This window comes from Hyaena hyaena, unplaced genomic scaffold (genome assembly GCF_003009895.1).
Source record: "Hyaena hyaena isolate Hyena2069 unplaced genomic scaffold, ASM300989v1 scaffold_131, whole genome shotgun sequence".
Taxonomy (NCBI): domain Eukaryota; kingdom Metazoa; phylum Chordata; class Mammalia; order Carnivora; family Hyaenidae; genus Hyaena; species Hyaena hyaena.
Window position 1 is genome coordinate 2,562,537 of NW_024080761.1, and position 10,276 is coordinate 2,572,812.

General features: G+C 56.9%; 1 protein-coding gene across 1 annotated transcript; it reads right to left on the reverse strand.

Annotated features, from left to right (window-relative positions):
- Positions 1 to 1,227: 1,227 nt before the first annotated feature.
- DUSP15 (dual specificity phosphatase 15) lies at positions 1,228 to 10,001 on the reverse strand. The gene is made up of 7 exons (XM_039237783.1): positions 9,818 to 10,001; positions 9,064 to 9,097; positions 7,438 to 7,520; positions 4,820 to 4,869; positions 3,985 to 4,059; positions 2,672 to 2,843; positions 1,228 to 1,804 (listed from the first exon to the last, which is right to left on the reverse strand). The coding sequence occupies exons 1-7, from the start codon at positions 9,836 to 9,838 to the stop codon at positions 1,532 to 1,534; spliced, it is 708 nt and encodes a 235-aa protein (XP_039093714.1). The 5' UTR covers positions 9,839 to 10,001; the 3' UTR covers positions 1,228 to 1,531.
- Positions 10,002 to 10,276: the final 275 nt, after the last annotated feature.

The following is a 10,276-nucleotide window of genomic DNA, read 5'->3' on the forward strand; positions in this document are numbered from 1 at the left end:
CAGGGGCAGCCAGGATTCAGACTCCCCCGTAGGGCTCCAGTGGGGGCCTAAAGCATTTCAGGGGATTAAGTCCGAGAGTAATGATTAGATCCAGGTGGGAATCTGAAGTGTGTCCGACAATCTCTTCATATTTCTGGGTGGCAGAATCCTAGTTACTAAGAGGATGGCGTGCCCGCAACTTCCCAGCCAGACTACTTGGATTCGAATCCCAGCCCCACCTTGGTGACTTTGAACAGCAGCCTGTTTCCGGAGGAGCAGGCAGGGCGGCAGGTGAAGATTACTTCATCCTTCCATGTGCTCCCAGGACTGGGATCTGGGCCTCTCCCACATCTCTGAACAGTGCTAAGTGCATAACAGGAACCCTGTACAGGTGGCTGTTAGGTTAGACCTCTCAACCCCAGGTTACTTTAGGTTAGGAAAACTCAGCTCGGATGACCTCTGTTTACCTCGGGGTCAGTTTGCTGCTTTCTCAGGCTCCCCCGAGGCTTTCTCTCCTCAGTGGCTGCCCTGGGGCTTTAAGCTAGGTGGGAAGGGTCGCAGTGGGAGAAGATATTTGCAAGTGACATATCCAATAAAGAGTTAATATCCAAACTATATATAAAGGATGTATGCAAGTCACCACCGAAAAGGCCCAAAGAATCTGATTAAAATGGACGCTAAGGAGCTGTTTCTTAACCACCACCACCAGGCAAAGACTGCCTAGGTTCAAATCCAGCCTCCGCTACCCTAGCTGTCCTCAGGCAAGCTGCCTACTACCCTTTCTGAGCCTCAGTTTCCTCCCAAGGGTTAAGTGAACTCCTGCATGTAAAAAAGGCAGACACCAAGGAAGCTCTCCCTCTATAGCTTGCTAGCTAGGATCTGTGAACAGGGGAGAGGAGGGAGCTGGTGAGGAAGAGAAGGGCTCAGATGGGGAAGGAGGTTCAGGGAGAAGGGGGGCGTTCAGGGGCCTCTTCAGGAGGCCAGGGCTCCTGGGAGAGATGGGGGTGAGGGGTCAGGGTAGTGAGTGGAGCCTGGCATTCGGCCCTGCCCACTGCAGTTTATGGAAGGTGGCAGGCTCCTGGGACCCTGTGGATGCAGACCCCCTCCCAGCGCTGTTTCCAGCAGGCTCCAGCCCCTGGCTGAGTTCTGCATCCCTGGCCTTGAGGAATGACTAGGAGGAGCTCAGACAGACAGCTTCTGTGTCTCTTTAATATCCTCCAGGCCCATCTAACCCCCACCCACCCCCACTCCCACTCCCGCTGCCTTTAAGGGTGGAGGCTCGGGTGCCCCCTCCCCCCCAGCCCAAGGACTAAGGCACCAGGTGGCTGCAGCAGGCCGGCCCAGACACAGAGACGCACAGAGATGGAGGACACAGACTCCAGACGCGGACAAGCCGGGGGGGGGGGGGGGGCATGGGGGGGCGGGGCAGGGGCGCAGGGCTCAGGCCGCCGCGGGGCTCCCACGGGCTCTGGGCCCGTCCTGGAGGCCGTGGGAGGCCCAGACAGCCCCGAAGGGGACCAGTCGGAGGGGAGGAAGAGCGGGGCCGGGGTCCTCACTTGCCGCCTTTGCGGGACAGACACCGCGGGAGGCAAGAGAAAGTCTGCTTGACGCGCGCCAGCAGCGGCAGCGGCCGGTGGGCCTCCCGGGGCGGCCGCGGCACCAGGCGCTGCAGGGTTCCCTCGGAGGTGGCCGAGCGCGGCGCCGGGGACGCGGCCGCGGGCGCAGGGCCCTGCCGGCAGCGCTTGCACAGCGGCAGCAGCGCGCGCACCTCCTCCTCGTCGCGGAAAGGGCTTTCTCCGAAGCGCTCCTCCAGCTGCCGGCGGAGCTGGGGGATGGGAGGGGGGGAGAGAGGGGGACGAGCCGGGTATCGGTGCGGGTCCCGCCGGCCGGTTCCCCCCCCCCCCCCAGTCCTCGTCGCTGCCACCGGTCCGAGAGCTCCCCACCCCTCGCTCGGCCCCTCCCCTTCCCGAGCATCCTCTCACCCTCCCTTCTGAGTTTCCACCGCCCTTGACGAGCCCGCTCCTCCCTTCCCTCTCCGGAACCCCCTTCCCCTTTGACACCCCGTCTTCCAGGCCTGCTAAAGCGACGCCCGCCCGCCCCCCCACAACAGTGGGGACCACCGGAGCCCTCCTCCCTGAGCAGCAACGACTCCCACGCGGGCCTCTTCCTAAGGCGGCCTCGCAGATAAGCCTCTGAGAACCAGCCTGCCCCCCGGGGAGAGCCTTCCAGCATCTGCTGCTTTTGTCTCTCAGCCTTTATCCAACCCATTGGCCTCGGTTGCTGCCATCTCCGTGTGCCATCTGCCCAGTGGGCCCACGAGAAGGACCTGATTTGGCCTCACCAGGGACCCAGGGGTGGAGTAGGGAATGGGCAAGTCTCCCCCAAACGGGTCAAACATTCCAATGCTTTCAGGTTCCAGGCACCTAGAGCAGGCAGTGCTAGGGCCTGGTCAAATGGAAGGGTCCACAGTTTGGCCCAAAGGCAACCCAATTCCAAACTAAAAAGGCAAAGGAAACATCTGGCTGACTGAACAAAATACACCTAAGGGCTAGATTAGCTCAAGGGTCATGAGTTCGAGACCGGAGCCAAATCTCCTGCCAGGCCTGAAGCGCGGGCTAAATTCTGTGCGATGGGGGCTCAACTCCAAGTGGAAAGAGTCTCCTAGCCCTGCGCAGCTCCTGCGTCTCCCTACCTTCCGGGAGCTGCCCCAGCCAAACTCTTCAAGCTGCTGCCTAAAGCCTGGGTTGGGGTTGGCGATGGGCCGGGTGGCCTTGATGGCTTCAAGCACGTCCCGCCAGCCAAGCCCCGTCACAGTCATCACATATGCCGTCACGATGGTGGTACTTCGGGAGATGCCTGCAAAGCTGGGAGACACCCCCCCCCCCCAACTCCCAGGCTTCAGGGAAGGTCCACTCTCCTCCATGCCCTGCCCCCATGCCCTGCCCCCAGGCACCCAGACTCCACCTCAGCCCTCCCATCCTTTCCTCCTGAGCTCCCATCACAAAGAACCTGCTAGAACCTCCTAGAAGATACTCCTTCTGCCAAGAATATCCCCCTGGTACTCCCCCACATCAAAAGCCCGAGTGAAACATCACTTCATTTCATCAACACACATTTCCTGACCATCTGTTATTTTTCAGGTACTGGGGACGTGGCGGGGAATAACTAGACATTGTGTCTGCCATCCTGGGGCTTACGGTGTGGTTGAGGGAGACAGACATTAACCAGGGAAACAATTCAGGGGTGATAACTGCTCTGAAGATGAGTCCAGGGGCTAGGAAATCCTATAGGAAAAGGTATTAATCTAGTTGGGGGGGGATTAGGGAAGGTAGTGCCATCAAGCGGAGTCCTGAAAGATGGGTACAAGTGAGTCAAGAATGTTCTGAGCAGTGTAGGAAGCCCATGGGGCAGGGGCTGGTGGATGTGAAGTGTGGGGAACTGGCCAGTGCATCTGGAGTGAGGGAAGGAGGGGATAGAAGGCAACAGATTGGTGGACTTGCTCCTCCATGATATGGGCTCTGGCAGAGCTGCCCTGAGCCCAGCGCAGGATAGGTGCTCAGTGGAAAGTTAAGGGACGAATGACATCAACTGGTCCAGGGGCCGTGGAGGACTCAGGGGTCCTGTCTCCCAGCCCAGGGTTCCTGCTCTGCCCTATTCCCTCAAAAGCCAAGAGAGGAGGAGAGGGAGCCAGAACTGTTGGAGAATGTAGGGCTACCTTGGTGACCTCACCTCTCCCTCCTGATAGCCCAGCACATCAGCATTCTTTTCCCTATTTTACAGCTGGGGAAATGGAAACTCAGGGAGAAACAGTCCTTTGGCCTTGGCCACATGGCTGGTAAAGGACAGAGTCCTGGTTGGAACCCCCGATCAGCCTCCGTGAGACTACAGGTGGCCTGTCATGTACGGCAAAAGGCTGGAGAAGGTCCTCATTCCCCAGAGGGTGAGTGTGGCTTTGGGATGGAGGACAGCCCCCTACTTCCTCCCCTCATTCCTCTCTTAACTCACCAGTGCACAAGGCAGTTCCCCCCATTGAGGCGGCAACAGTGGATGAAGTTGATACATTCTTTGAAGTGCTTTTTGCTAGAGAAGAAAGCAATAGGGTAGGGAGCATGGGGGGGCGGGGGCAGGTCTCCTAGGAGTTGTCTCCCTCCCCACTGATGGGATGTCAAGAGGCGTGGGTCCTCAGGTCAGCCAGCTCATGCGGCGAATAGGGGCCAGGATTATAGTACACGTGGAGTTGTATGTGACGCAACAACGGTGGCATTTCAGGCAGTCAAAGAGGCCAATAATGAGAAATCTCACCACCGAGGCAGGAGTACCTCTCCAGGGGGTCCCATGGATCTTACTATCATATAGAAGGTTTATCTTGATCTTTCAAGGAAATGGGTGGGAGGAGACAGAGAAGTCCCACTCCTCTGGGGTCTGCCATCTGATCTTTGATCCCTCCCAGAGAGGGAAAGCAATTTGTGCACATTTACACAGCAAGTAAATGGCAAAGCCTGGCTGGAGCCCAGAGGTCATAACTGCAGGGCTAGGAACTGGCTGACCTTGACCGCTTCAAATCTGCTGGGGCGCCTGGTCCTGACACAGGATAGTGTCTCCATTTCACAGCTGAAGACACTGAGCTCTGGGAGATTCAGGGCCTTGCCCAGGGGCTTTGGCAAGGGCATGGCTGAGACAGAGTCAGACACAGGTCTGAGTGACCGCTTGTGCTAGGGTCCCCAGGACAGCTTTCTGGAGTAAGTCCTCTCTGTGCTCCCCCAGACCACCTCCCAGCCTCCCTACCACCACCACAGAAGGCAGCTGTCTGTCCGTCTGTTGGTGCATCCCGAGAACTTACATGGGTACCTCAGGGGTGTCCGCCACAGGGATGCGAAGGTAGGTTATGTCCTGCAAGTACAAAACACACACGGGCAGTGGGGAGCCCTTGGCTGCACCCCTGACCCTGGCCTGGGCTGCCCAAGCACCTCGTGATCCCAGGCCAGTTCCTGCCCGTCTCCGAGCCACTGTAGACCTCTCTGTCCAAAGAGGGTAGATAGCACCCCTGTGTGCCTCCCAGCTCTATCCAGAACCTTCTGAGAAGATGGCATCCTAACCTCATAAGGTGACTTGGGCATGAAGACTTGATAAAAAGGATCCAGGGACCTTTAATTTAATAGGTGGGAAAGGGCCACTAACGGTAAGTCTCCTCCAAATGAGGATTACGAAATCACACCATAAAAAGGGCAAAACAGGGGTGCTTGGCTGGCTCAGTCCATAGAGCATGCGACTCTTGATCTTGAGGTTGTGAGTTCAAACCCCATGTTGAGCATAGAGATTACTTTTTTATTTTTATTTTTTTATGTTTTTTATTTATTTCTGAGAGAGAGAGAGAGAGAGAGACAGCATGAACAGGGGAGGGTCAGAGAGAGAGGAAGACACAGAATCTGAAACAGGCTCCAGGCTCTGAGCTAGCTGTCAGCACAGAGCCCGATGCAGGGCTCGAACCCACAAACCATGAGATCATGACCTGAGCCGAAGTCAGACGCTTAACCCACTGAGCCACCCAGGTGCCCCGAGATTACTTTTTTTAAAAAGGGCATGGGTGCCTGGCTGGCTTAGTCAGTTGAGCAGCTCAGTTTCGGTTCAGGTCATGATCCCAGGGGCGTGGAATCTAGCCCCGTGTTGGGCTCTGTGCTAAGCATGGAGCCTGCTTGGGACTCTCTCTCTTCTCTCTCTCCCTCCCTCTGCCCTTCTTCCCCACTTGTGCTTCCTCTCTCTAAAAAATTTTGAAAAATATAATAAAAAATAAAATTATAAAAAGGGCAAAACAGATTTTATTATCTTGAAAAGAAACAAAGACCATGAAAATAAGTTTATATGGCCCATTAATCATGGTTATCAAACAATATGCTAATGATTAAAATAATCAAGGAATGAATTGCCAGTAATTTTCCCCAACAAACTTGCTGTGAAATCCTTTACTTCATGCTTAACCTTCACACAAGATCATAAAGATGATGTGCCCTCGAGAATCACTTTTCTCAAGGACTTCTTGTAATCCTTTGATATTTAAATGACTCTTCCAGTGCCAGGCCCACCACCAGCCACAGGCTAAGGGACCCCAGGCCAGATCTTCATTTGTTAATGGCCTTGGGTGAGCTTCCAGCCCTTCTCTGACTCACTTTTCCCAAGGTCACACCATCCTGCATCTTTTGCAAGGTTTGCAATTTCACTTTGCAACACATTTGGCCTTGGGATTGCTTGCCATTATCAAACTCTGGCTGGTAAATAGTCGGGGAGGCAGGGCTGCCTGCGGGAAGAGGGGAAGGCGGTTGGAATGGGGACTCATTTGGCAAGCAGTCGCTTCATTAGTCAATCTATTCATGACTTGACAACCTTCCCTGTGCACGCTAGTGACTGCATACTCCAAATACTCCAAAACAAGCCTGCCCTATAAAGCAAGGTCAGACTCCACTGACCTGGAAACTTCTTGTTTGAATGACACCGAGAACCACAGATTATTGGAAGTTGCTCTTAGAGCCCATCAAATCTGACACATGGGGACACTAAGGCCCAGAGAGGGAGAGGAAGCTGTCCAAGGTCACACAGCAAGTCTGTGACGGAACCTGGTTGGGACCTCAGCTCTCCAGAGCCCTTTTCCACCCACAGTTCTTCCCCGTTAGTGGGTGACACAGACTCTAACAGATTAGGGGGAGGGGGCTCTGTTTATGGGGTAAGAACACGAGTCGCTTTGTTATATCAGCTGTAAGTTGTTGGCTGTTCTGTGGTTCTCAACAACTCAGTGAGGTAGGAGCAACTGAGGCTTGGAGAGTCTGAGCACTGAAGTCCTGTGCTCAAGATTACAGAATAAGTGGTCTGGATTTCCTACTTTTCTCGTCTGGTTTGGAACTCCCTTACCCCCTCTTTTCCAGGACTCCATAAAACCAGTACCAACCCTTCTCATGGGGGCTGGGCTGTACAATGTGCCAAGCATCTGCACCATCCTGCAGCCCCTTTGCCTCCTCACAGCAACCCCTCTGGGGGCTGACAGGACTGAGGGATCAGAGGCCCAGAGAGGTGAAGTCACAGCTCAAGATTACACAGCAAGACACAGAGCCCGGAATCATCCATTTGTAGTCGTTCATTCAGCTGGGCAACGGGAAACCCCATGTAGGGTCCTCTTTAAGATTCAGGGTGAGGCCTCTGGGGTCAGATGGTCAAATCCTAGCTCCTTAGCTTCCTGAACGTGTGGCCTTAGGCTAGTTACTTCACCTCTCTGGGCCCTTAGGTGCCAAATAGGGGTCAAATCGTGATGCTAATGTAAAACGAGTTAGTTTTTAATGGAATGACCTAGAATGGGTCAGGGAGGTAGTATAGGACTTGGCACATAGTATGATAAATGGGTGTCACTGGGGGGAGGGGTCTGAAGCCCCCCTCCCCACCTACACAGGGCCCAAAGACGGGGGTAGAGAGTACCTGCAGCAGAGGCTGGGGTGACTCGTGGATGGAGATGATGTGTGTGATCTTATTCCGGCCCAGCTGGTCCGGGTCTTTGGCATCTGAAAGAGACACGATGCCTGAGCCAATCTGGTGGGCGTGACTTACGTGGCATAACAGGTGGGAGCTCATCGCCCAGCTCCCTTCCCTCCTCTCCCCCTCCACTTTGGCCCACCCTCTGCCAGCTCCCTGCTCCGTGGCCACCTCTTGTCACGCCCCAGCCATGACAGGTCCTACCACACCCCAGCGCTTCAGTCTTGTCGCTGGGGCACCCACAAGTAACAGCCCCGCCTCTACCCAGCCTTGCCAGGCTGTTCCCTTCCATGGCAAACACCCCTCCCTGGCATATCCTTGATCCAGCAACTCTTATTTCCAGGAATGCCGTCTACAGAGGGGGTCGTGCACACAGGAAGCTGTGTGTAGAGGGTGATGTTCTCTGTGGTACTGCTAACAACAGCAAACACACCGGAAATAGTTAAAAAGTGGATAAATAATGGTATATTCTACTTGGATACTGTGCAGCCCATTGAAAAGACCTCTGTGTGCTGATGTGCCCACATGTCCAAGATAGATTATTAAATAGGAAACAGGTTACAGAACAGCATGCGAAATAGGTGTCCATTTGTGTTTTAAATATTATATCTGTATCTACGAAGATCTATGAAACCTGGCCCAGGGATAAACCTCACGCTTCTATTAGTGGCTGTTTCCAGGGGCCAGGATCCCAGTGTGTGCAGATCTTTGATCATTAGAATAAGTTACACGTATCCCCTCCTTCTCCAAACGTCTACTTCATTCAACACAGTGACTGAGTGCTTACTATGTGCAGCCGTGGCTGGGCGTGAGAGTGTGCGGGCACGGGGCTGCGGGCTTAAAGAGGCTTCAGAGCTTACTTAGCCTAATACTCTGAAATCAAGTGGCATGAGCTGCTGAAGGGCCTTCCAGGGAGGAGGAGATCAGATTTATGAGAGTGGAGCATCTAAGCCGTTGGGTGGGAGGGGTGCAGGGGTGGGGGAGGGGGGAGGAAACCTTGCCCCTGGCGCACATTCCCCGCTCTCTCTGAAGCATGGACACGTGTGGAGCGTCAGGATCGGCCTGCCTCTTAGCACAGGCCTGGGACAGGTAGAGTGCCACGGCCTTGGGAAAGAGGGGATGGTGCTCGCTACCAAGTTTCTGAGGTAGAGTCTAGTCTCCAAAGACCGCCCCTCCATGTAGAAGGTTCGGGTGGGGTGGGGAAGGCTCCCAGATTCCCAGCTAGAAGCAGCACCCCCAAACAGACGTCAACTCAGAACCTCAGGGCTGTAAGGGCCCTTAGAGGGTGAGTGGACCCTGTGCAGAGGGAGAGGCGAGGGCTCAGAGCAGGTGCAGACTTGCCTGGCGTGTGGCCGGAAGGGCGGTTCTGAGCCCTCTGCTCTGGGGACACTCCCCGCCCACATATCCCTTAGTCCTCATGAGCTCCTTCTTCCTCCCCGCCTGGCATTGCTTCCCTGCCCCCGGCCCCATTCCTGAGCCCTTCCAAGGTGCGTGGGCCAGAGCATGAATGGTGGACACAGGCCTGGGACAGGCAGAGTGCCACAGCCTTGGGACAGTGTGGGCAGTGCTCACCAATGAAGTTTCCGAGGTAGAGTCCAGGAAGTACCTACAGGAGAGACAGGCTGGGGTCAGCGGGGTAGGGGTGCATGCCCTGCCCACCTGGCCCTTGGGGGGCCCACAGCCCATCTCTGTCCCATGAAAGGTGTCTGGACCTCAGGACTCAGGGAGCTCCGTCCTGGGCCTGGACTCTGTGAGAGGGGCCGGCGGTGGCAGGAGAGGGGCACAGGGGAGGCTAGCTTGGGCAGGGGTGGGAGGAAAGGCAGGAGGGGAGGAGGATCACAGAGGAGGGGGGCCAGGGGAGGGTGGACTTGCCAGGTGGGGGGAGGTCTGAAGAGGGAGGTGGGAAGGCAGGGACGGGTGGAGGGTCACGCAGAGGCAGGCGGGAAGGATGGAGAAACACCAGGGAGAGTCCAAAGAGTCAGAGACAAGGGAGACAGAGACACCTGGAGGCAGGGAAAGAGACCCAGAGAGATAGTGTGTGGGAGTGACAGAAAGCCACAGAAAGACCCAGCAAGAAATACAGAGTCACAGAAACAGGTAGAGACAGAGACACGGGGAGACCAGGCCAGAGAGACACAGAAAGACAGAGATGTAAGCAGAGACACAGGGATGCGGGGTCAGAGAGGCACCGGAGATAGAGATCCAGACACACAGAGCGACAGGGAGAGGGCCAGAAGGTCAGAGGCGGGCGCAGCGACCTGGGCAGAGCCTGCGCCGCGGCGCTGGGGGCGGCCAGGTGCGGGCTGCGCGATCCCCGACCCCCTACCTTGGTCATGCCATTCCCCATGGTCACGGGGACGGGGGTCCGGGCGCACCCCCAGCTCGCCGCCCGGAGAGCGCTCGGGTCACAGCTGCCCTGCTGGCCCAGGCCCGGCGCCTGCAGCCTGGCGGGGAACAGGGGCCCCTGCCCGGCCGCCGCCGCCGCCACCGCCCGCCGACCCCCGGTCAGGGAGGGAAATGGTGGTGGAGCCGCCGCCGCCGCCGCCGCCGCCGCCGCCGCCGCCACCGCCGCCGCAGGCTCCTCCTACCCCCTCGGTCATGTGGGCCCCCCCCCCCACCGTGGGTCGCGGCGGGGGGCTGGACAAAGCCCCAGTGTGCCGGGCCCAGGGCCCGCGGGACAACGGCAGCTTGTTGGGCCGCGTGGGGCCGCCACCTCCGGAGGTGGGGGTGGGGGCGGGGGTGGGGGCGGGGGCGGGGGCGCTCCCCCCACCTGGCACCGTCTGGC

Coding starts and splice junctions, on each gene's coding strand:
- DUSP15 (XM_039237783.1), bottom strand. CDS start 9,838: ATGGGGAATGGCATGACCAAG. Junction 4,870..7,437: donor CACCCCAGCCTCTGCTGCAG/GTACTCTCTACC, acceptor TTGTACTTGCAG/GACATAACCTACCTTCGCAT. Junction 4,060..4,819: donor GACACCCCTGAGGTACCCAT/GTAAGTTCTCGG, acceptor TTTCTTCTCTAG/CAAAAAGCACTTCAAAGAAT.